This window comes from Rhinatrema bivittatum, chromosome 2, assembly GCF_901001135.1.
Source record: "Rhinatrema bivittatum chromosome 2, aRhiBiv1.1, whole genome shotgun sequence".
NCBI lineage: Eukaryota > Metazoa > Chordata > Amphibia > Gymnophiona > Rhinatrematidae > Rhinatrema > Rhinatrema bivittatum.
The window spans coordinates 311,281,122-311,308,244 of NC_042616.1; the positions used below are offsets into that span (position 1 = coordinate 311,281,122).

Consider the following 27,123-nt stretch of genomic DNA (forward strand, 5'->3'; position numbering starts at 1 on the left):
GATTTGAAAACCTGGCCCTTAAATCTTTTTCAAATCTACCTCCTAGGTGCAGAAATTTCCTCGAAAAACTTCCTCTTGCTCTAGTTAGCACGAATGTAAGTTGTGCGCAGATAGTTTTGGTGGGGGTCATTTTCAGAACCAAAGTATGCACACAAGATCACTTTGAATTCGGCTTAACTCATGCAAATTTGCTTACTTTTTCAATGGGCTGTTACAGAATGACCCCTCCCCCAGGTCAGAAGCATTTTACCCCTGGAAGGTGCCTGTCTGAGAGGTGGCCCTCCCTGGGGCAGGTAAAAGCATGCACGTTTATTCCATCAGGTGCACACTTTCACCCGTATTGCAACGGAGGCATTCCTGGGGTGCAGTAAGATCAGAAGAGAACTTTTTTAATAGATCTTTTTGTTCTTATTGTTTTATTGTACCTCGCCTCGGGCCCCTTATGGAGAGGCGGCTAACAAATTAAATGTTAATATCAGAACTGGCATTTTCATAAGGTTAAAGAGTTAAAATACAGCGGGGAGGCATAATATGCCCGGGGCTGTTAGCTTTAGTGCAAGAAAAGTGATGGAATTTCAAAAACAAATGTATTAAAAACAAAATAAATACATTATGGTAGTAAATTTACTTCTATGCTTTAATTTTTTTGTTTTCAAGGAGGAAAATGAAGGGCCGGGCTCCTCCTCCGCCAGTCCCGCCCGCTGCCCTAACGGTTGAGAGGGAAGAAGAGCGTGCCCTGGAGCCAGTGGGAAAGGCTGCCCAGCAGAGCCTGACGGATGTGAAAGAGAATGTGCTGCACGGGACGGTGGAAGTCACAATTGTCCTACCAGGGGGTGCGGAAAAGAAAACCACTGTGCAGGGGAGGTAAGCTGATGCTCTCTGGCTTTCAGCATATTGGTGCCTTGCCTTTTGTTTGCATTTTCTCCTGACGTCCCTACCTTTAGAGCACTGAACCTTTTTTTCCCCCCATTATCTTTGTATGTGCCTATAACCGTATTTATTTATTTATTTGAAATTATTTATGTACCGTTTTTATACATACTCGTAGTCAAAATTGTTTACGAAATTAAAACATACATAATAAGTCATACAACAATCTATGTAACTATACAAGACTCCAGAGTAGAGCCATTACCAAATTCCAGTAACTATGTTATAAAACTCACTAGAGTGTGTATTCGTCAGGCAGCACCATCTAAGACCTAGCTCTAAAGACCAAGGAACAGCAACAAAGTATGACATTTTTTACAATTTCCAGGAGATCAATTGGCCAGACTGAAATCCCTCCACTGTGTTTATTTCGGGGGAGTAATATTTATATGATTCCTGCTCTCTGTATCTCCCCCCCCCCCCCTGTTTGCTGGATACTCCTCTTCCTCCTTCCCAGGTCAGAGGGCAAACTAATCAGATCCTCCTTTGATCTCGCATGCCAATCCTTCTTCCTTCTGTCTTGTCAAATTTCTGGAGCCTGCTGCAAGATAAGGGTGAGTTTACAGACTCAACTCATCACTCAGGTTTCCAAAGGATCTGGCTTTGCCCCATTGTCCAGCCTCCAGATTATTTGCAGAGCTCTAGAGAGACTAGTTTTGCATTGTTCTTGTAATGCAATCATAACAGCCTGCTCGCTGTAAGTCCCGGTGGTTTGCACACAGACTGCAACAGTGCAGTAGAATCTGTTAGGGGTCACCAGTAGATTCCATTTTTATTTTCAGAACAGATGGATTCTGTCCCGGGTTTCCCCCTCTTCCTGTATGGAGAATGCAGCTCTGGTTTCCTTAGGAAGAGCTACAAGTCCATGCATGCAAGAAGCAAAAATCAAGACTGGGTCAGCATGCCTTGAAAAAATGGAGGCATTTGGTAACACTCGATACCACTGAGTAGTCAGGAAAAGGGGCTGTGTTTCTATACTGCTTGTGGTGGCCTAGCGTGGCAGAGAAGGCTTTTCCCGGTTGTGTACAGCATGATAAAAAAAAACAAACAAGAAACAAACACAGCATTCGTAGTAAGAGGAGGAGTACCATTCCATGCCTGATGAAGGTGAAAAGTCGACTATAGCATGTGTTAGGCGTGTTGGTATATTTGGGAATTCCCTGTGGCACGGACCCTTTCCAGGCACCAGCTGCCGGTGTTTGGCTTCCTCAGAGATGGCAAGAGAAAAAAAAAACTCTGGGAAAAGCAGATGGACTGATTAGGCTTTTTACCACTGTGTTTTCCTGTGTCAGTGCTGGCATGTTATGAAGACTACCAAAGTGATGTAGGCCTGCTTTTCTTTCCCCTTTTTCATCATTTAAGGCTAGCAAGAGTGCTTTCTTAGGATTTATTTTTATAGGTGAACCCCATTGCACAGAAGTGCGATACCGCAACAGCATTTACCAGGATGTCCTGTAATCTGGGTGGCACCTGGTTCTCAAAGAACAAATCTGATCTCTGGAGGCCAGTGGCAGATCTGGAGGAGCAGAGGCAGAGAGAAAAGGATATGGAAGAGACCTTAGTAGAGCCGTCCAAATTCCAGCTTAATGCTGCTTTGGAGGAGCAAGGTTACCTAAAAGGAGACCATCATCTTGGCGTGGCAGATAGTGCATTTTGTAGTTAGGACAGACCCTCCAGGTGATGCCTTATCCTCTCATACAGAGGATGTGTCGGGCATGGCGTTGTAGTTGGCAATTGAATCATTAGGAATGTAACTAGTTGGGTGGCTGGCGGGCATGAGGTTGGCTTGAGGTGACTTGCCTGCCTGATATGAAGGTAGTAGATTTCACACGTCTTCTAGATAGGCCTTTAGCAAGGAGCCAGCTGTCATGGTCCATGTAGGTGCCAGCAACATTGGAAAGGGGCAGGAGAGAGGTTCTGGAGGAAAATGTAGGCTTTTAGGTAGGGAATTGAAATCCAGAACGTCCATGGTTGTATTCTCAGAACTTCTTCTGGTTCTAAATACAGGACCCCCAGAGGCAAGCTGATCTTGAGAGCCTGAATACATAGATGAGTCAGTGGTGCAAGGAAGAAGGATTTAAATGTTCTAGAAGCTGGGGAGCATTCTGGGGAAGGGGGATCCTATTTTGATGGGATGGGTTAACCCATAATCAGGAAAGAACTTTGCTGCTGGAACTTACAGGTAAAAAGGAGATAGAGTTGCTTTTAAACTAAATCCTAGGAGAAAGGTAATAGTCACTTAGAAATACATGATTTGGAGGGAGATATTTTCAAAGGATACTGCCAAAATAGAGCAGCTGGAATATCCCAAGAGGCTGTGGTAATTTCAGTCCAGAGGGAATGCTGACTGCAAAACCTTCATCTACTCGTAGTAAATTGGACTTGCTGGGAAAGAATGTTTTTAAGGTTAGTATTGTTTGCAAATGTTAAGAATTGTGGATTAGGGATAATAGACTTTGGATTACTTTTCTGAGTTGGTAAAAGTTAGTGTTTGGTTATAAGTATTAGAATGGTGAGTTTGAAAAGGTGAGAGTACTGGTTCCTGGGCAATTTGTCACTAGTTTGATTCCACCACCCACCTACCCCAGTCCTTTTTTTTGTCATATAGATTACCTCCCTAGTTAGGAGGAACATTTTTAAAATGAGTCAATTGTTGTTATTTATAATAACTTACAGTTAACCCTCATTTTAGTAATTGACTAATTTTAGTCTTGTTGCTGGTCATTCCCAAACTAACATAAGTCACCTAGTTATCAATTTAAAAACTCACATTTAAAAAACACCAAATAATTTTAAAACCCTAGTCAAATGTGAAAAATCTGAAATTGTCACATACCTACTCTTTAATTAGCTTTTAAAACTGTAGCTATTCAATAAAATTAAAATGTAGATAGAAGTCCAGCAGCAAGTTGGGGGCTGTCCAGTCTTTTGCACCAAGTGCCATATATATGATTATCTACCTGTTGGTGAAAGGTTGAATGAATGCGCCCGATGCAAAAGAGCTCGTGGCTCTCAGAGAAAGAGTGCAATCTCTGGATTTCAGATTGGCAGACCTGGAGGAGCTGAGGCAGACAGAGAGGTATATAGAGAAGACCTTCAGAGATATAGTAGAGCAGTCCCAACACCAGTCTAGCAGCCCTTGTGCTGATTTGGAGGATCAACGTCACCTGGCAGGAGCCCTTCATCACCTTATTGTGGCAGGACATGATCCTGTAGTTAGAACCTGCTTTCCAGGTGATGTTTTATCCTCTTGCACCAAGGATCCAGTGCCATTTACCCAGGACGGAAGGTTTAGATGGCCGTTGTAGTGGGTGATTCAATCATTAGGAATGTAGATAGCAGGGTGGCTAGTTGGTATGAGGATCTCTTGGTAAACTGCCTGCCTAGTGCGAGTGTAGCAGACCTCACGCGCCACCTAGAAAAGATTTTAGAGAGTGCCGAGAGGAGCTGACTGTCTTGGTACATGTGGGTACCAGTGACATAGGAAAGTTACAGGAGGGAGGTTCTGGAGGCTGAATTTAGATTCTAGAGGGGCGGGGGAGATTGAAATTCAGAATCTCCAGAGTTGCATTTTCAGAAATGCTTTCTGTTCCATGCACAGGACCTCAGAGGCAGGCTGAGCTCCAGAGTTTCAGTGCAGAGAAGAGACAGTGTTGCAGGGAAGAAGGTTTTAGATTTGTTAGGAACTGGAGACCAGTCTGGGGAATGAGGAACCTTTCCTGATGGGAAAGAGTGGAACCAGGCTGCTGGTGCTAACATTTAAAAAGGAGATAGAGCAGCTTTGAAAGTAGACCATGAGGAAAAGCCAATAGTCGCTCAGAAGCACAGAGTTTGGAGGGATGTTTCTTACAAAAGTACTTGCAAAACAGGGAAGTTCGAATGTCCCATTAGAGAGGTTGAAGTAGCACAGAAGGATGTAGACAAAGAGCAGCCAGATGTAAATGGCTCTTAATTGCTGATATCATTTGCTAAAAAGTAGGCTGTGAATACAAAGAGAAATGAAAATGCAAATACAAAATCTTACTTTCAATTGAATGGTAAGATTGGTGAGTTAGAATGTATGGCATTATATGAGGATATAGACATCATGGGCATTTCTGAAATATGGTGGAAGGAGATTAACCAATGGAACACTGTGATTACCAGGGTATAAATTATATCAGTGTTTCCCAACCTTCTCCTGGAGGCACACTTATCCAGTGTAGTTTTCAGGATACCTGTAATCAATATGCATGAGATAAATTTGCATACAGTGAAGACCCAGTGTATGCAAATTTCCCTTCTGTATATTAATTGTGTCAGGCAGGCTAGGGCTCCTCAGCTTTGAAAAGAGAGGGCTTACAGAGGACATGATAGAAGTTTATAAAATTGTGAGTGGGTGGAACGAATAAATAAAGGATGGTTATTTACCCTTTCAAAATTTTGTTTTGATATATATTTTTTTTAATATAGATTTTGATTTTCTGGCACTTCAAAGCAGATTACATTTAGCTACTATAGAAATTTAAAATTTATACCAAAAGATGGGGAGACTTCGTGAAACTAACAACCAGCAGATTTAAAACAAATCGTAGAAAGTACTTTTTCACTCTGCACAAAATCAAGCTGTGGAATCTGTTGCCAGAGAATGTGGTCAAGGCAACTAGATTAAGGAGGTTTAAAAGAGGTTTCAATAAGTTCCTGGAAAAAAAAGTCTGTAACAATTTATTAGCCAGGCAGACTAAAGAAAGCTATTGCTATCCCTGGAAGTGAGTAACAGGAATTAGATTTACTTAATGAGATCTTCCAGGTAGTTGTGACCTGGATTGGCCGCTGGGCTCGATAGACCTTGGTCTGCCCCAGCATCGCAATTCCTATGTTTTTGTGCTTAAAGTAGCTCTAAAAAAAACACCCCAAATAGATAGGTAGGTGGACCACACAAATAAATGTGAAAACAACAAGAGTGGTACCCAAAAAAATAAAATAAAAATTTAAAATGTGTGATAAGATATTACAAAATTTACTATCAGTAAAGGCATATTTACAATAAAATCAAACATAAAATTAGCACCATGATGGATCTAATACACTCAACAAGGCCATGCCTCAACAAGATGTCTGCTTCAGGGGTGATTATATTACAATATTTAAAAATTTGTATTAATTTAATATTGGCCCAAGTGGATTATTTATTTCTTATGTTTTGAGTATTTTTTGTTATTAAATTTCACTACTTTGATGATAGATTTTTATGGTTTCTTGTTAGGAAATAAAGTTGATCAAATATATAATCATTTCTGAACATAAGAACATGAGAAATTGCCATGCTGGGTCAGACCAAGGGTCCATCAAGCCCAGCATCCTGTTTCCAACAGAGACCAAACCAGGCCACAAGAACTTGGCAATTACCTAGACATCTTGATGAAATGTGTCATGTTGGGTGTATTAGATCCATCATTGTGCTAATTTTATGTTTGATTTTATTGTAAATATTCCTTTATTATTTTATTTTATTATTTATCATAAAGTAGCTCCGACAGATTTAAATATAGAGCACACAGATATGAATGACTCCAAATTGCTTGTATCATCTGCTAATAACAGGTTGTGAATACAAATAAAAATAGAGATACAAATAAAAAAAACATACTTTGAAAAGTCTGTATGTACATGCCAGGAAGGTGGAGAAAACATGAAGAGGAATCTGGCAAAGCTTGAGGAATGGTGTAGAGCAGTGTTTCTCAATCCTTTTCTAGAGGCACACCTAGGTAGTTGGGCTTTCAGGATTGTCACAATGAATATGCATGAGAGAGATTTGCATACCTGGTATCTAATGTATGCAGACCTATCTCATGTGTATTCATTATGGATATCCTTAAAACCCAACTGGTTAGATGTGCCTCTAGGAGAGGATTTGGAAACTCTGGCAGCTAAGATTTAATGTTTCAAAATGCAGAGTCATAAGTATAGACGAACATAATATTTGCTATACTGGATCAGACCAAAGGTCTATCAAAACCAGCTTCCTGTTTCCAGTGAAGGCCAATCCAAGTCACAAGTACCTGGTAGGATCCTAAATGTCGATAGATTCCATGCTGCTTATTCCAGGGATAAACCGTGGATTTCCCCAAGTCCACCTTAAAAATGGTTTATGGACTTTTCATCCAGAAACTTGTCCACAACTTTTTTAAAATGTAGCTACACCAACAGTTTTTGGGCTGTAAAATCACAAGTCAACGGTATGGTATAAGAGGTGAAATTCTTCTATGCATAAACAAAGAATGGGATTTGGGTGTGATGATATCTGATGATCTTTTTGACTGGGTAACTAGAGAGTTGGATTGGGGATAGCATTAGACGTAGCTTACTTGGATTTCAGGAAGGCATTTGACATGGTTCCGAATAGACGACATAAGTAAACTGAGCATCCATGGTATGGACCCTAAAGTGAATGACTGGGTTAGAAAGTGGTTAGTTGTAAACAGAGTTTTGTCTGAGGAGGAGGATGTTATTAGCATATAGTAACATAGTAATGATAGCAGAAAAGGAACAAATGGTCCATTCAGCCTGCCCCGCAAGCTTCTTATGGTAGTAACTGCCGCATCATGCAAGTAACCCAATTTTCTGTTAAGGGTAGTAATTGCCACACCATGCAGGTTTACCCCCATGTTACTGTTAAGGGTAGTAACTGCTGTTCCGTGCAGTTATCCCCAAGCCTTTAACCCATAAAAAATGACTGCTAGTAACATTTTTACTGGGTGATGAGCCTTCTTGAAAATTCAGACAATGCTGCTTGACATGCTTTGCTTATGGACTTGTCCTTAGAAGCAGTCCTATGCTTTTTTTCCTTTTGTCTGCTTATCAGTACCCCAGACCATAAAAATCGTCTGTCTGAATCCAATTCCTCTTTCCTCCCCTGCTGTTGAAACAGAGAACAGTGTTGCAGTTGTATTAAAAGCATCGAGGCTTGTTGGTTAAGGTTAGTAATCTCCATGCTTTCTGCTATGAGTAGTAACTGCCGCACCAGCAAGTTACCCGCAATCATGCTATTGTTCATTTCTGTCCTCTAGCCTTTAAGGATCCACCATTCCACTTTGAATTCTTTGACTAGTTTTGTATTTACCACCTCCTCTGGAAGGGCATTCCAGGCATCCACCACCCTCTGCATGAAGAAATATTTCCTGCATCGTCCCCCCTGGAGTTTCATTTCATGATCCCCTAGTTCTGCTGCTTCCTGTCCAACGGAAAAGACTCAAAGTTCATACATCATTAAACCTCTATTTGTCTGACAGGACTGATTTTTTTGAATGAGTGACTAGAGAATCGAATCAAGGAAGAGCGCTCAACTTTTGATACGGTCCCGCATAGGAGGCTTGTGAATAAAATGAGCACTCTACCTGATTATAGATAATTCACTATCCTTTCCCTCAGCAGAATCTCCATTAATTTTCCCACCACCTAGATAAGGCTAACTGGCCTGTAGTTTCCAGCCTCCTCTCTGCTACTACTTTTGTGAAGTAGGATCACAACAATTATTCTCAAATCCCGTGGCACCACTCCTGATTAGCATGCCACGGGGATTGGTCCTTCAATCAGTTCTTTTCATCATTTTTGTAAGTGATATTGCGAAAAGACTATTGGAAAAGGTTTCTTTTTTGTAGATGATACCAAAATGTTTAAGAGGGTAAACAGCCAGGAAGGTATGGAAAACATGAGGGAAGCTTGAGAAATGGTCTAGAGCCTGGCAGCTAAGATTGAATGCTAAAAAATGCAGAATCATGCATTTGAGCTGTAAAAATCCAAGGGAATGAAATTCTTCTATGCAAGAAACAAGAGCAGAATCTGGGTGTGATATTATCTGTTGATCTCAAGGTAGCAAACAGATTGATAAGGCAATGGCAAAAGCCAGAAAGATGCTTGAGTGCATAGGGAGAGGAAGGGTAAGTAGAAAAAAGGTGGTATTGCCCCTGTATATGTCCCTGTAAAGAAATATTTATTTAGATTATTTTTTAGTCTAACCTGTGTAACCCTCACCCCATGATCCTCATTCCAAATGCTCCTTTCTGTTGAAAGAGACCCTCGTCTTGTGCATTTATACCATGTAGGCACTTAAATGAATTATTTGCTTCCATCTTTACTGGGGAGGATGTTGGCGACAGATCCATATCAGAAACATTCTTTGATGGTGATGATTCTGAACAATTAAAGCAGATCACTGTGGAAGATATACTAGATCAAACTCACAAACTAAAGAGTAACAAATAATTGGGACTGGATGGTATTCACCCCAGAGTTCTGAAAGAACTCAAACATGAAATTACAAACCCGTTGCTAGCAATCTGTATCCTATCATTTAAAATAGCCACAGTGCCTGAAGATTGGCAGAGTGACTAAAGTAACTCCAGTTTTTAAAAAAGCTGAAACAGGAGTCTTCTCCTTTACTGGCCACCTTCTCCTTCAGTTATACACTCAGGTGCTCGTGGCAGACAGAGTGGAAACAAGGACATATACCAAAGAACTGAAAGGTGCCCACAGGAGTGGGACAAACCCACAGCAGAAATGGGAACAGAAGGATGCCCACAAACCAAAACAGACTAGGACACAGAGACACAACAGAACAGTGCAAGACAAGACAGAATACGTGTTCCAAGAGTAGAGCCAACATAAGGCCTCAGATTTTGGCCTCGAGAACTGGGTGGTGTGCTTAAAGGGGAGTCCCTTGGAACACTTCTGGACTCTGCCTTGAACTCACTGAAAGATGCTGCCACCACCCAAGACTGTTTTCCAACTCATCTACTTACATGACGCATTACCTTATCCTTGGTTGCTTTCCTGATCAGCCACTGGCCTACGAAAGCCAGCAACAGCTTTTGTGATGTCATCAAAGGGTGCGGGTCAGCGCACTTAAATAGGAGGCTTTAGGCGGGCCACCACCTGGCAAGCCTTTGCTTAAGTGCCTGCCAAAGGTAGCCCCTATGTGTGAAACTGAGTACAGACTGTGCGAACATGAGGACTGATTTTATGAATTAGTGAGTATGGGGCGGATTTTAAAAGGGTTACGCACGTAACCCCTTTAAACCCCTCCTGCATGCGCCTAGCCTATTTTGCATAGGCTTGGCGACACGCTTGAAAAAAGGGGCGGTCCGGGGCGGGGGCGTGGCCAGAGGCCTCCGAAGGCCCGCTAGGCCGGGGGATCGTGCGCCGGCACTCGGCCAGTGCGCACAACCTACGCCTGCCTGGAGGCAGGCGCAACTTAAATAATAAAGGTTGGGGGGGGGGGTTAGGTAGGCCTGGGGGGCGGGAAAGATAGGGGAAGGGAGGGAAAGTTATAAAATCGGGCGTAGATTCGAAAATCTGGCCCTATGTGAACAGCTTAGTCTGGAAGATTTTTAGAATGCCAGGGCTTGAGAGCCTTAGTGGATTTTTTTTTATTTTATTTAGTAGTAAACGTTTTTATTGAGTTGTTTTTTTTTTTGGCATAGTAGACATCCAAATACAATGGTCTGAGGGAGCTGGAACTCTGAACCCCTGCCAGACAAAACACAAAGTCAGAGCCAAGAAAGAATCCAATCAGAACTCTGAAAAGAAAATTTTAACTTGCAGAATGTGGTATTCCTTAAAGTGGTAGATACTATAGAAAACCAAATGAATGAAAAACTTTGTGTTTGTTATTTTAATTCACACTCTGGGAGGAAAAAAGGGTTAGAGATTTCAGAATTAATATTTCTGAAAAATGTGGACGTGTTATTTTTAATTGAATCCTGAAGAGGATATTCTATTAATTAAAAGGCTTGCACTATAGATTATAATTATGAAAGGAGGAGTAGAGGAAGTAGAAAGGGAGATGGTTTTTAGTGATATATAGGGAATTTTTAAGGGTAACTAGGTTGCTTTAATAACTGGAGAGAAACATTGAAGGAATGATGTTGGTCATTTAGAATTTGACAATTTGTTGATCTTTCAGCCTCCAGGTTTTTATTATTTTAGGGGATTTTAATGTGCATGTAGATGATGTTGAATTGTGCTATGCTAAAGAGTTTATTGATTTGATGGCCATTAGTGGTAGGCAACAAGTAATAATGCAGTCTACACATAAAGATGGCCATATTTTAGATTTAGTTTTCTGACAGGAGAATTTTTGGCAGCAGCATATTTTAGCTGTGGAGGGAATATTTGAGGTATTATGGTCTGACATCTGGTGATTATTTTGTCTTTGCAGAGGCAGAGAAAGATCAAAATTGAGACAAAGGTTAAGAGGTTAGTAAGAGATAAGGTTGATGCTGAGAAATGTTATGAAACTAGTTAATAGAAATAGGAAAGGTTAATATAGAACAAATGACTAGTACAAAATTAGTTGATTGATGTAATGGGGCATTGACTAAGGTGTATAATATTCTGGTGCCATGAAAGGTATTGTAATGTGAAATATAAGGACAGAGCCCCTTGATTTAAGAGTGAATTGATGAAAGTACGATCAGAAGTTCGTCGAGCGAAAGGAAATGAAGTAAAATAAAGAATGCTGGGATAAAGGGGGTGTATGTAGAATGTATGATAAAATATTAAAAAAAGAGAATTTTGAGGTTCAGAGAGATTATTTAAAAAGTCGGGGAACAACTAGTCTCCAAATGATTAGAAAAAATTAGCTAGTCGACAAAATATGTTTACCTTTTTGTAAAAAGATAAAATATTAAAAAGTATTTGATTAATAAAGTATATAATTTTAGCAAATACATCACATTTTCTCTAATCAATTTTGATAAACATATTTTGTCGACTAGCTAATTTTTTCTAATCAGAGAGATTATTATACACAGAGTATTAAAGGTTCATTAAATAACTCTAAGCTGTTGGTTAGTACAGTGCATAATTTATTGAGAGTTTTACTCCTGGGGGAATTCTGCACAAAAAAATTAAAAACTCTGCAACAAAAAAAATTGAAAATTCTGTGCACACATTTTCTAAATTCTGCACATTTATTTTTCAAAAAAACATAAATTTTTTGCAAATTATTCTGCATTTCAGTGCAATGAGTGTCCTTGGCAACTTGGCTCATCTGCCAGCAGTGTCAATTGCTGCTGCTGGCAGATGAGCCAAGCTGGCAGGGACTGCTGCAGTTGTTGCTAACCTCCCCACCTGAGTATCCCTGCTCACTGTCTCTCCTACATGATATCAGACATATGCTTTCTCTCACATGCCATCTGTCACACACATGTTCTGTCTTCCCACATACAACTCTCTCTCTCACACACACACTCCCAGGTAGACACCTACCCACTGGCTCACAACAAACACAAGGGCTCAAACATACACTCTCAGGGCCAGGGCCTCTTCTTTAGCCCCTCTCTTTCCCTCCCCACTTCTTTCTCTCTTTCTCCCTTCTCTCTTTCTCTGTCCCCCTTCCCCTTCCCCTCTGTTCCTCTCCCTTCTCTCTCTCCCTCTTCTTCTTGCTTGCTTACCTCGAGCCGCCGGTGCCGTGCTGCAATGCCCCCACTCTCCGTGCGCCACCTGACTTCCCCTCCATTCTCTATCTCTCCCTTCCTCTTCTTCTCCTCTTTTCCCCTCTTCTCCTTTCCCCCTTCTTTCTCTTTCCCCCTTCTTTCTCTCTCTTCCCACTTCTCCCTTCTTTCTCTTTCTCCCTTCCCCCTCCCCTCTGTTCCCCTCCCCTCTCTCCCTCTTCTCCTCTTCTCTTTTTCCGCCTTTTCTCTCTTCCCCCTTCCCCCTTCTCTTTCTCTTCCCCCTCCCCTCTGTTCCCCTCCCTTCTCTCTCCCTCTTCTCCTCCTCTCTTTTTCTGCCTTCTTTCTCTCTTTCCCCCCTTCTCTCTTTCTCTTTCCCCCTCCCCTCCGTTCCCCTCCCTTCTCTCTCTCCCTCTTCTCCTCCTTGGTGCTTGCTCCTCGAGCCGCCGGTGCCATGCTGCGATGCGATGCCTCCACTCTCCGTGCGCCACCTGACATTGCTATCCCGGATTGGCCGCTGTCCGTGCATGGCAAGCGGATTGTGATACATTACAGGAAGACCTTGCAAGACTGGAAGATTGGGCATTCAAATGGCAGATGAAATTTAATGTGGACAAGTGCAAGGGGTTGCATATAGGGAAAAATAACCCTTGCTGTAGTTACACGATGTTAGGTTCCATATTAGGAGCTACCACCCAGGAAAAAGATCTAGGCATCATAGTGGATAATACTTTAAAAATCGTCGGCTCAGTGTGCTGCAGCAGTTAAAAAAGCAAACAGAATGTTAGGAATTATTAGGAAGGGAATGGTTAATAAAATGGAAAATGTCATAATGCCTCTATCGCTCCAAGGTGAGACCGCACCTGGAATACTGTGTACAGTTCTGGTTGCCGCATCTCAAAAAAGATATAGTTGCAATGGAGAAGGTACAAAGAAGGGCAACCAAAATGATAAAGAGGATGGAACAGCTCCCCTATGAGGAAAGGCTGAAGAGGTTAAGGCTGTTCAGCTTGCAGAAGAGACGGCTGAGGGGGGATACAATAGAGGTCTTTAAGATCATGAGAGGTCTTGAACGAATAGATGTGAATCAGTTATTTACACTTTTGAATAATAGAAGGACTAGGGGGCATTCCATGAAGTTAGCAAGTAGCACATTTAAGACTAATCGGAGAAAATTATTTTTCACTCAACGCACAATAAAGCTCTGGAATTTGTTGCCAGAGGATGTGGTTGTTGCAGTTAGCGTAGCTGGGTTCAAAAAAGGTGAGGAGAAGTCCATTAACGGCTATTAATCAAATTTACTTAGGGAATAGCCACTGCTATTAATTGCATCAGTGGCATGGGATCTTCTTAGTGTTTGGGTAATTGCCAGGTTCTTGTGGCCTGGTTTGGCCTCTGTTGGAAACGGGATGCTGGGCTTGATGGTCCCTGGGTCTGACCCAGCACGGCAATTTCTTATGTTCTTATGTTTTCCGGCGTGGGAGGAAATCGCGAGGGCAGCGAGGGAGGAAATCTGCGCGGCGGCAATGAAATCTGCAGGAACTGCGACGAGTGAAGGAATCTGCGAGGTGAGGGAGGAATTCTGCGCGAAAGAGGAATTCTGCGCAAATTCTGCATTCCGCAGTAGCGCAGAATTCCCCCAGGAGTAGAGTTTGTAAAGGGGATAAGGATGAGTTGCTAGATAGTGAAAGTTTAGCTAACCTATGCGTATCATTGGAGAAGGAGATGATGACAGTAGGAGAGGTAGCAACTGGTAATATAGTAGAGGGATGGTCAGAATTTGCCATTCTAATGATTACCAGAATGGGAGGTGTGATTTAAGTTAGACTGTTTTTATCCTCATGGATCCATATCCCTTTGCTCATAAATTGAAAGAAGATATGTATAAAATATTGCCATTGCTAGTAAATTTGTCTTTACAAGAAGGCTTGCTGCCTGACAAGCTTAAAAAAAAAAAAAAAGCAAGGATCTGTCCAGTGCAAAATAATGTATCTTTATCTTCTATAGAAATCTCCAATTACCGGCCAATTTCAAATCTGCCGAAAGTAGCTAAAATAATAGAGAAATGGATGTTGATACAATTACGGTATGTGCTTTTTGGAAGAGAAAGATATTTTAGATTCTTGCTCATATAACATTTGCAAAGCCATTGGCTCAGAGACTTGTTTACAGACTATCTGTGATTATTTATATAAGGAGATTGATGAGGGGGGTATCGGTGCTGTTGGTCCAATTTGATGTAAGCTCGGCATTTGATACTGTTAGTCATAACATTTTGTTAAGTCAGTTGCAAGCTCTGGCAATTGGATCAGCAGTCCCAACAGTAAAGAAGTGGTTTGAGTCTGTTATGACTGTTGGCCGCGGCAGGCTCAACTCACATCAAGTCATGCTTGGTTCTCTACCCCCGGTACTCTCGCAGCGGTGTCCAGCCGCTGCCGCCACGTTCCTTCTGGCTCTCTGCACTCCACGTGGCGGCTGGTACGCCACCGACCAGCGTTCTGATCCTGGGTCTCTCTAGGCGCGTGTGTGCCATCTGTCTGCCCTTTAATGGGCCAATGGCGGGAACTCCAGGCTCGTCCCCGGCTGATGACATCACTGGCCCAGAGTACTTAAGCTTCACCTCCAGCCTCCACTAACCGACTTGGCAACGAGTTCCTTAGTTCCTTCTAGGTGCCAGTTCCTGTTCCACGGACCAATTGTTCCTGCCTTCGGATCTCTGTGCTTCTCCTTCCGGGTTCCTGCCTCTGCGCTTCCCGCTGCGAGGGTCCTGGCTCAGCGCTACTTCACCTGGACTCTCTCTCAGTGCTTCCCGCTGCACGGGTCCTGGCTCAGCACCACATCACCCGGACACTCTCTCTAGCGCTTCCAACTCCTCGGGGCCAGGTTCAGCGCCATCTTAATTGTGAGCCCCTTCCACAGTGCCCTCTGCTCCTTGGGTCCCTCACGGCACTTCTCCTTGTGGATTACTACGGTGCCTGTTCTCTTCAAGATTGGACTCAGCGCAATACTCCATCAGACTGTGTCTCGACGCCCCGTTCCTCAGGGCACCACCCCCTGCGCTGCAACTTTCTGGACATCAGCCTCAGCGGGTGCCCCGCTCTAGTCCTCACTCAGCATACTACAGTTCGTGTCTCTGCACCTGCACCACCTCATCCCGAGGCCACCCTCACGAGGTCCTGCTCTACTCCCTTCAGAGCTGCAGTGGGCTTGCACTCCCTGAGACTCTTTCTCCTCCTCCCCTCGAGAGTGCTCCTGTGTCAAACTGTGCATATCCTCTCCGACACTCTCTGCACCCATTCGCCTACCCTGTCCGGGACCAGCCGCACAGAGGTGCTCCTAAGTCCTGCCGGACCCGGCACCCAAGGGCTCAACCTGCGGGGGACGAGGGTCGGTACTGGCGAAGTCCCAGCCTCGCCTCCCGACGGTGGGGACCTGTGGGGCCCAGCCCTTCAGGTGGCAACAACTCCACCGCGGGCCAAAGGTCCACAATTCCTAAGAGTCTTTTTTCATAAATAGAACGCAGCAAGTAAAAGTTGGGGATAATGTATCCTTTTGGAAAGTTGTGGCTTCTGATATACCACAGGGATCTATCTACTTTGTCAGACGTTTTGTTTAAAATGTATACAATACTGAATATATATACATATATAGTCAATACAAATATGGGCATTCAAAAATTATTTGTGTTCAGTAATACACCAAGTAACTATGCAGTTATCAGAGCACATGATATGAATCTTTTAAACAGAATATCTCTCACTTTATACAATCACACTTTTTATTAAACAATTTTTCGGTTTACACTTTTTTTTTAAACATTGATTTTGTTCCTGCCATATATTAAGCACTCAAATTTCCTATCACAAGCCATTTAATGAATCTAAAAATGTCCACATATCAATCGAACTACTGTTAAATATAATTTATAGATATCGCTAGCACTCTTGAGTATACTGCCCCTGAGCCAAATGCTAAGCACTCAAACAGCAATTTATATGCTCACTGCAAATGTGCTGTGTTAGGCTTCAATCTATTCTAGCTGCCTCATCTAGTGTCCCGTTTTAAATAAATAAGTAAAAACAAGACAAACTAAGACACAAAAAAAACCCCCCAGAAACAAGACAAGACAGAATTTGTGGCCCAAAGAGTATGGCCAATGTAAGGCCTTAGAATACGGCCAGAACACAAAGACAAGAACCAGAACAAGACTTATATTATTGTACATCGCTTTGGTTCTTAAATGAAAGAAGAGGTTTTATCAAATATAATAAACTAACCAATTCACTAACTTAGGAACAAGAACTAGGTCAAGAACAAAAATTAGAGCCAAGATTAAGAACAAGAATAAAGCAATATGAGGCCAAAGGCAGTGCTGTATTGGGAACTGTCAGGCTAAGAATGAAACCAAGTTGTGGCAATGTACGTAGCATGAGATTGGCTGTTAACGGGACCTGCAAGCCATGGAGCCTGTTATCCTAGGCGGGGTTCAGTAAAACGTTCATATGAATAGTTGATATAATATATATTGGATTTTTAGAAGTCACTTGACAAATGACAGACTTTTCAGGAAATTTAAAGAGGCATGGGATGAGAGGCAGTGTCCTATGGTGGCTTGGTAACTGGTGAAAAGACAAGAAACTAACAGTAAGAGTAAATGGTCAGTTTTCCAAATGGAGAAAATTCAATAGTGGAGTGCCCAGGGATCTGTACTGGGGTCTTTGCTGTTTAATGTATTCATAAATGATCTGGAAAAGGAGCAATGAGTGAAATGATCATATTTTCAGATGACATAAAATTATTCAAATGTGTTAAAACTGTAGTGGATTGTGAGCAATTGCAGAAAGACCTTGTGAGACTGGATATCTAAATGAAGATGAAATTTAATGTAGAAAATTGCAAAGTGATGCACATAGGGAAAAATATTCCCAACTACAGGTACACGATGCTGGGTTCCTTATTGGGAACCATCACCCGGGAAAAAAGATCTCCCAGTCATTGTGCACAATATGCTGAAACCTCAGCTCAGTGTGCATCACAGTCAAAAATGTAAATAGAATGTTAAGAATTATTTGGAAAGGAATAGAGAACAAAACTGAGAATATCATAATGCCTTTGTACAAATCCGTGATGCAACCACACTTTGAATATTATCTACAGTTCTGGTTGCTCCATCTCAAAAAAGACATAACGGAACTAGAAAAGATGCAGAGGAGGGCATCAAAAGTGATAAAGGGGATGGAACTGCTCCCTTTTGAAGAAAGACTAAACAGATTAGGGCTCTGCAATTGGAAACGAGACGAATGTGAGTGCTTGTGATAGAAATTTATAAAATCATGAATTGGCCTAATGTGATCTCTCAGTTTAGTGCTTGTTGAAGCTGTAGCACTCACATTCTGAACAAGTGAAAGCTTTTGAGGATTCTTCAATGACAGAAGTGCACACAGAGTGGGATGCTTTGTGGAGAACAGACATCACTATCTATGTCATGCTCTCTTTGTTTGGCCAGCCTTATAACTTTACATGTACATGTTATTTGCATGTGGTCCCCTTCTCTTTAGTACTAACAGGGGAGGCAGAGAAGTCTGAAGAAGGGGCCAATGAGGCCCTGAAAGCTGACATGTAATAACATCCATGCATAAATTTGTTTTGGTTGGTCCAATAAGAGTAGGGACCTTTGTTTTCCTGGGAATTTCAGTGTTATACAAAAAGAAAATCAATAGAAAAATGACTTTGCTATAACACAAGCCATTGTTTTCACTGATTTTTATTTTAACACTGAAATACCTAGGACAAAGAAAATAAAAACTGAAAGCAAAAGTCCCTCTATACGAGAGAGCACAACCTCTAAAGTGTCCTATTTTTCTTGAGAGCAACATCACAGCAAACAATTTATCGGTAATCCGCTGTTGAGTGGGAAAAAACAAGTTATGGTGATGGTTGTATAATACAGTTTGTCACATCCATAAACAGCCCCCACACTTCGCACCCTCACTGAATTTCCCTGGTGACATCTCTCCCACGGTTAGCCCTTCCCCCTTTTTGGGTTGGATCTTGCCCTTTATGTAGGGGTGATCATGCCTAGATCTGTAGTGATGGAGTTTTGGTCTGTGAAAGGTGGGTTTTTTTTTTTTTTTTTTTTTATAAGATGGAATTTCTGGTAGGCCTCACAGCTCACCAACATGAGTTTTGGGGTGAGATTTGTTTATGATTTTGACCAGTTTCCTAACAGTGGGGTCAGAACACACTTACTGGGAGGGCTGGATTAGCAGTTGCATTTCCCCTGTGCTCAGTAAGCAGTGTGGACAAAGTTACTGGTTTGGAAGAAGTTTTGGTATCCAGTTCGAAGCTGTGATTGTGAGAGAACTTCCCCACCCTTCAAGGGAGAAGAGTTAAGAGGAGGAGAGGGCTATGGACAAAGAAATTGCAGCCCTTGGAATTGCTATTTTACTTTTTATGTTAATGATCTTTTTCGTTTTGGCATGGATCCTGTTTTCCTTAAGTTGAAGTAAACCTGTGCTTGTTGAACACCATTACTGGACTGCTGGCTGTCTTTCATTCGTGTGATCTTAACTCACTGAAAACTCCTCCCCCTGGGAGTACTTATTGAACTGTGAGTTACAGAGTGGCTGAGAGTGGCTGACAGTGTCCTGGATCTCCACTACTGCACTAGGGCCCTGGAAGTTGTACTTCCTCCTCGCTGGTGGTACCCCAGCACCCAGGGCTAGAAGTCTGATATGTGAGACAAAGATAAGAGCGCCAGGATGGTAAACGTAGTTCCTGGGACTTTGCTGTAACCTCTGCATTAGGGACCCTTAAAACAAGAGGGGGGGGGGGGGTTACACATATATAGCCTATACAGTATTTCTGTTACACACAAAGAAAAGGACATGTAGCTATTTTAGTCTTTTATTTAAAGCACATTTCTCGTAGGCTGTAAAAACTCTTCAGGGTAAGTTCCTGCACCTTCGGGGCCCATCTGTTGCTCTCTTGTCTGACAGACTGTTAATCTTCTTTATTATACAGCTCTCTTGTCTTTTTGTACTTTCGCTGTACGTACTGTGTTGAGTGCATTGATGCTGCTTTATTAATAATACATAAGAATTGCACATATGTAGAGCACAGCTCATAGAAAAAGGGATTGCAGGCAGACTGGTCTCTTATTTAAGGAGATTAAAATAGCCATGATATCTGAAGGCCATCAGGTTCACCAAGTTACCAATGAGTCACATAATGGTGCTCGGTGCCGAACAGATGGATTCTTCCAGAGCTTTCTGGACAGACCTAAAGGTAGTTCCCATGCTAGTATGGCCTTGACGTCCCTCCCTTTTCATCTTCTAAGGCCATAGGATGCAGGGTTTTTTTTGTTTTTTTTCAGCATCCTCACTTTGCTTTCAGATTTCTCATTCAGCTTTTTTTATTCAGGCTTAGACCTAAAAAGTCTTCTTAGTTTCTGCCTAGTTAGGCTTTATGACATCTCTGATAGATTTAACTTTTTTCTTGGTCATTTTGCGGAGCTGTTCTGCAGAATCTTTCTTTGATGTGGCTGTATTGAGCATTCTGCTATACCAAATTGCATCTCTAGTTGGCTGTCTTTAAGAAGAAATTTTTTCCTCATTTGATTTCAATTTGTCAATTTTTTTCTCACAATGTTAAACAAGCAGACCAGTGGCTTCAAGTTAATTCCCAAATGGAAACAGAAGTTGCCATCACCGACCAATATGAAGTTTGCTACAAGTACCTGGGACAAGGCCACAATGCCTTCGGCTGTGGCAGCTGCACAAGGATCTCACCCAGAACAGTTCAGCTTTAGGTCAGACTCCTTGCCTGCTTGCCATGGAACAAAAATCTAGCTCCTTGAAACAGGTGAGGAAGTTAGATGCGAGGACCACACTGACTGCTGATGACCCAGCTGCACAGAAGAGGCCCTAAAACTCTTTGGCTCCTCAGTTAGAGGATAGGCCCAGGAATTGACATAATCTCATTCCCTCCGCGCAAGCTGAGATAATTTATTTATTTAACATTTTTTTATATACCGAGGTTCTAGAGACAAAATCACTAAGCACTTCGGTTTACATACAACTATTGAAATGACTGACTTGAGTCTTACAGAGAACAGGAAATAAAGAACTTGGATATTATACATTTAAACTCATAATGACATAGAACCTTTAAATAACAGAAACAGTAAAGGTTGGCAGTCAAACATGTAACAGGCGATTATATGAGAATAGAGCAAAATGAGATTATATCTGTGATTGTTTGGCAGTGAAAAACATGATAATTTGCATCCAGTGGGTAGGAAGGATTAAGATCGAATTAGGCGTAGGCTAGGGAGAAGATCCAAGTCTTGAGTCTTTTTTTGAAAGTAATTGGACATTGTTCCAGTCTAAGTTCTGAAGGGAGAGAGTTCCAATGATTCGGGCCGACTGTAGAGAAGGCTCTTTTATTTGAAAATGATTTAATTGGAGGCGTTTTTAGAGAGCCTTTTTGGGCAGCTCTTAACGGGCGGGAAGAAGAATATAGTTGTAAAGGGATCCTGAGGTCCAGAGCGGAGGATTTGTAGATAGATTTGTGTATGATAGAACAAGTTTTATAGAGAATTCTATATTTAATCAGGAGCCAGTGGAGATTCTTTAGAATTGGAGTGATGTGGTCTCTTTTTTTTGATTATAATGTCTTTGTATACTCAAGTATGAAGCTGGAGGCAGCCAACATCGATTGGAAGCTTCAAAGCTTCTTTGATATTGGCCCTGAGAGCAAGAAGCTGCAAGAGATTCCTTACTGTCCAAAGCTTGAAGTGGCTATGTTTGGAGGTAAGCTCTGCCCCTCAAACTGAGAATGCCACTGTGTTGGTCTCCAAGTATCTAGTTCACATTTTTTGGCCTTGTCCTCTGAAGAGCCACAAATGATGTCACTTTGTGCAAGTTACCCTATACATTCTGTTTAGGGTCATATCTGCTGCTCCGTACAGATTACCCCCATGCCTTCTTGGAAGCGCACTGCGGTCATTTAATTGCTGTTTTTGGATGAACTGTTGTTCGTATAGATTACCACCTCTTGCTACTAGGGATCCTCTATGTTTATCCCATGCCTTTTGAATTCTGTTACCAATTTTGTCTCCACTACCTTCTCCAGGAGGTCATTCCAGGAATCTACTACTCTGTCCTTTAAAAAATATTTACTGACTTTTCTCTTGAATATAGCCCCTTGAGTGTCACATAATGATCCCTAGTTCTACAGCTTCCTTTCCACTGGTGCATCAATGCACTGGTATTACTAATGCATAAATCCACTGCTTATATCTGTGATAAGCAACATGGAATCTGTCTACTCTTTAGGATCCTACCAGGTACTTGTAAACTGGAAACAGGATACTGGGCTTGATGGACCTTTGGTCTGACCCAGTATGGCAAATCTTATATTCTTATGTTCTTAACCATAGCGTACAGTTCTAAACCTGGAGGAATTTCACCATCCTCAAGAGAGTCAAGATCGGCGTCATCATCCATGCCATCCGGACATACATCGGGAAGTCCCGCTGCTGCTCTAGCAGTATTCCAGCTCTATTCTAGAAAAAGTTGTCAATACTCAACTCTCCGAATACATAGAAGAAAACAAAATCCTATTCCAATCACAATACGGATTTCGCAAGTCACTGAACACAGAATCCCTCCTCATCTCCATGTCTGACTTCATATTAATGGGCCTTGACAAAGGCCAATCCTTCCTCTTAATTCTACTGGACCTATCAGCCGCCTTTGATACGGTCAATCATTCCATTCTCACTTCCATTCTGGCTTCTATAGGTATCTCAGGCACAGCTCTCTCATGGTTTAAATCTTTTCTCTCCAACAGAGGCTTCAAGGTTAAGATACAGAACAAAGAATCTTCACGAATGGACGCATCCATAGGTGTCCCCCAGGGCTCCTCACTGTCACCTACACTCTTAACATTTATCTTTTACCTATCTGCCAACTCCTCTCCAACCTTAACCTCAAACATTTCCTCTACGCCGACGACATCCAGATCGTGATACCCATTAAAGAATCTTACACAAAAACATTGGTTCACTGGGAAAACTGTCTCTTCGAAATTAAACATCTCCTGGCTAACCTAAACCTAGTTTTAAACTCCTCTAAAACAGAACTGCTTCTCATCTCCCCAGATAATAATGCCATCTCTAATCCTCCAACTATCCCAACTACTACACAGGTGAGAGATCTAGGAGTATTAATTGATAACCGGATGAACCTTAAAGCTTACATCAACAGAACCACCAAGGACTGTTTCCACAAACTCCAAGTTCTGAAAAGAATTAGACCACTCTTCCACACTCAGGACTTCAGAACCATTCTACAAGCTATCATTTTTTCTAAGATCGATTACTGTAACTCTATCCTTCTGGGCCTACCTTCCTCCTATACTAGACCCCTCCAGATGTTACAAAACGCTGTGGCAAGATTACTGACAAACTCCAGGAGGAGGGACCATATATCTCCAATCCTAAAAGATCTCCACTGGTTGCCTGTTCACTTTAGAATCCTCTACAAATCTCTTTCCATAATATACAAAACCATCCATCAACACACCCCACTCGACTTACAAGTCCCATTCCAAATTTATAACTCCTCCAGACCAACAAGAGACACACTCAGAGGATCTCTTCAAGTGCCCCCAGCCAAAACTACCAAACACATTACCTTGAGAGATCGGGCCTTTTCAACAGCCGGCCCCCTTCTATGGAACTCCATCCCACCGGACCTTAGACAGGAGCCCAGCCTCCCAACCTTCAGGAAGAGACTTAAGACCTGGCTGTTTAAAAAAGCTTTCCCAGACACCGATTAATTCTATTCAGCCAGATTCTACCACTTCCACATGTAAAAATGTTATTACTAATGTAAATACCTATACCTAATGTTATTCTCTTTCTTTTCTTCTCTCCTCCCAGTTCTATTACCTTGTTATTTGTAACTGCTTCCTTCTACACAAATAGGTTATTGAATTGTTTACTGTACACCCCTGTTATATGTAAACCGGCATGATGTGTTTGCAACATGAATGCCGGTATATAAAAATTTTAAATAAATAAAAATAAATAAACAGTAGGTCCCGGCAAGGTTCCTTTCCGCAACTCTGCTCTGGGAGTATTAGAGAGAGCTGAAGATTGTTCCTGGAGAAAGGACTCTAATCCCTGGAAAACCTCTACCCACGAAAAGGTAAAAGTATCCAATCCAGGAGGTACTTGAGGCATACTCACTGAGGACATTGAATAAATTCCTGAAAAGGAAAAGAGTTCAAGTTGGTTATCTGACCTCCATAATGATCCATCTAAGTACAAAAAAGGCAGTACGTTATCTGTAGAAAGGGTGGATCCCAGGCCACCACATGGCTTTCTGGGACCTGCCTCCTTGTTAATTCACAGAAACAACAGCCAAAGAATGAAGAATCTTGCTTTATATTATCTTTCAAAAGTGTATGAAATGATAGCTAGAGTGACATATGATGCAGCTATGTCACACAGTGTCCGCATCTATAAGCCCTCTTGAACTGGACCAAAGAAAGCTTAGCTCAGAACATTGCCTTTATAGTGAAGTAGTTCAGGAGCAAGTTGTTTCATTTATTACACTATCCTTCATTGGCCTACTCGCAGACGGCTGCGACCTCTGTTGCTCACCTCCTTTTTTCCAGCTTTGACTCCGTGGGGAAGACTTGCGGCCTCCACCAGCTATCACCAGCCTGCCCACCGTTCCCGGGCCTCCCTGGATGCCGCAGACGCTGCCGACCGCCATCTTGCCCTTGGAATCTCCTAGGCGTGCACACACACAGGCCAGCATTAAGTACGTCATGGCGGGAATCTCGGGGGCATCCCCTCCGGATGACGTCAGTCTTCCAGGATATTTAAACTGTCTGGCCCTGCCTACCGATGACTTGGCAACGAGTTCCCTCATTGCTGAATCCGCTTTGCTTGCTACGGACCTCCCGTTCCAGTTCCTGCTCCTTTGGCATGAGATGCTCTGGGTACCCGCTCCTTGGGGGCCCTTCCTCGTCTCTGGCTATCCGCTCCTTGGAGGGCCTATTGCTTTGGACTGTCTTTTCTTGTTTCCCGGGACTTCCCCTGGAACCTCTACTACTGTGGGTACCTCTGCTCTACGGACCACTAGCATACCATCCTTGTGTGGAAACCTCATCGGTGTACCCTGCGCTGCGGACCACTACGTGTCATCTCTAGTGAGGAATCCTCACCGGTGTGCCCCGCGCTGTGGACCACTACCGTGACATCTCTACAGAGGAGCCTCATCTGTGTACCCCGCGCTGCGGACCACTACCTTGTGGGAAACCCTCATCGGTGTACCCCGCGCTGTGGACCACTAGCATGACATCTCTAGTGAGGAGCCTCACCGGTGTACCCCGCTCTGCAGACCATTGCCGTATCTTCTTCAGAGGTATTCCCCTTGGATATACCCAACCGCACAGACACTGTGACTTTCTCCTACACTCCCGCTTCACGAGCAGTGCCTCTCTATTCTCTAATAAAATCTCTTTTCCACAGCTGTATCTGACGTCTGCTGAGAACCTCGCCTGCCGACGGTGAGGCTCACAGGGCTCCTCCTTGTGGGCGGTACCATCTCTCACCTCGGCCCAGGGCCCACATACCTACTAATCCTAACAGATTGCCAAGTCCATGGACCCGGCACAGATCTCGGCGATTCAGGCCATCCCTGGCCTGGCCCAGCAAATTAAAGAGCCGCAAAAGGTATTAGAGACTTTGGCTAACACCATTAATCAATTGAGTAATCAGCTGGACTCTGTCCCAATGCCTGTCAAGTCAAGTTCTGCTTCACATGTGTCACCATTCCGGCTTCCAGTGCCCTTGCCAGCACCCCCTCATTTTGCAGGTGACCCCTTGTTGTGTAGGGGCTTCTTGATCCAGTGCAGCATGAACTTTTCTCTACAACCTGCATATTTCCCCGATGTAGTATCCAAAACTATGTACATCTTGTCCCTCCTGGATGGAAAAGCCTTGGCCTGGGCATCACCTCTCTGGGAGCAAACAGATCCGATCCTCAACGACTTGCCGGGCTTCCTTGCCCTATTTTGCTCCGTATTTGACAACCCCAGTCGCAAGACCATCGCCGGATCTACGCTCCTGCATCTGCAACAAGGTGCCAGCTCACTGACTGATTATGTCATCAAGTTTAGGACTCTCTCCTCAGAATTGGGAGTATCTGATCTTGTGGGAAGGATTTGGCCCCGAAGAGAACAGCTGGGAGCCTGCAGTCAATATCCTCGATAAAGAGCTGATCAAACAGTTCCATACCTCTCACCCAAGAAAACCAAAACCCCGGGGAGGGGCCCTAAGAAGGGGGGTACTGTTACGCCCGTCGGTCGTAGACGGCTGCGACCTCTGTTGCTCACGTCCTTTTTTTGCAGCTTTGACTCTGTGGGGAAGACTTGCGGCCTCCGCCAGCTATCACCGGCCTGCCCACCATTCCCGTGCCTCCCTGGATGTCGCGGACGCTTCCGACCGCTATCTTGCCCTCGGAATCCCCTAGGCATGTGCGTGCACAGGCCAGTATTAAGCACGTCATGGCGGGAACCTCGGGGGCGTCCCCTCCGGATGACGTCAGTCTTCCAGGATATTTAAACCAGCTGGCCCTGCCTACCAACGAGTTCCCTCATTGCTGAATCCGCTTCACTTGCTACAGATCTCCAGTTCCAGTTCCTGCTCCTTTGGCGTGAGACGCTCTGGGTACCCGCTCCTCAGGGGCCCTTCCTCGTCTCTGGCTATCCGCTCCTCGGAGGGGCAATTGCCTTGGACTGTCTTTTCTTCGTTTCCCGGGACTTCCCCTGGAACCTCTACTACTGTGAGTACCTCTGCTCTACAGACCACTACCGTACCATCCTTGTGTGGAACCCTCATTGGTGTACCCCGCGCTGCGGACCACTACCGTGACATCTCTTGTGAGGAACCCTCATCGGTGTACCCCGCTCTGTGGACCATTGCCGTATCTTCTTCAGAGGTATTCCCCTTGGGTATTCCCCATCACACAGACTCTGTGACTTTCTCCTACACTCCCCGCTTCACAGGCAGTGCCTCTCTATTCTCTAATAAAGACTCTCTTCCACAGCTGTATCTGATGTCTGCTGAGACCTCGCCTCCCGACTGTGAGGCTGACAGGGCTCCTCCCTGTGGGCAGTACCATCTCTCACCTCGGTCCAGGGCCCACATACCTACTAATCCTAACATACTTCTTTCAGAAAATATAACTCCAGTGTTATTGTTCAGTCACACTTTTCACAAAGAATAGAGGATGGGCATCAACCTGCTGCATGGCCACTTTTTCTCCTGCACATTGAGGAATCCTTGACACAGAGTAAATTTTGTAAAACTAGGAATGCAAGTTTTAGGGTTGGGCAACCTTTTCAATTTTTTTTGGCAGTTTCCTCCTATTCCTTTGGGCTTCCCGCTGAATCGAAACCAGGGCCGGGATCTGACATCATGAACCTTCATTTGCAACTACCAGGCGATTTTTCTCCTAGTTTACATCACCTCCCAGCTCACTTATCCCATGTACCAGAGCTCCTTCTGGAACCCTGCAGTAATGGGCCCTGAATCCAGCCACCAGGTGTCACCCTTGTACAATGACTGGACTCCCCTTTTCCTCCACCCCAGGGCTGTGAATGTTGCTACTGCAGCATCCTCAGCACCAGCGAGCCCAGGGAGTAAAAGGCCGATCCCGGAAATCAAACTCAGGTTCTC

At 43.3% G+C, this 27,123-nt stretch overlaps 1 protein-coding gene across 7 annotated transcripts in view; it reads left to right on the top strand.

The window, feature by feature from the left end:
• COBL (cordon-bleu WH2 repeat protein) overlaps nucleotides 1–27,123 on the top strand; it is a 438,118-nt gene that overhangs the window by 180,766 nt on the left and 230,229 nt on the right. For all 7 annotated transcript variants that reach the window (XM_029589712.1, XM_029589714.1, XM_029589716.1 and 4 more), the window contains one exon: nucleotides 658–864. In XM_029589712.1, coding sequence (XP_029445572.1) covers nucleotides 658–864 — 207 coding nt within the window. The remainder of the gene's footprint in view (nucleotides 1–657; nucleotides 865–27,123) is intronic.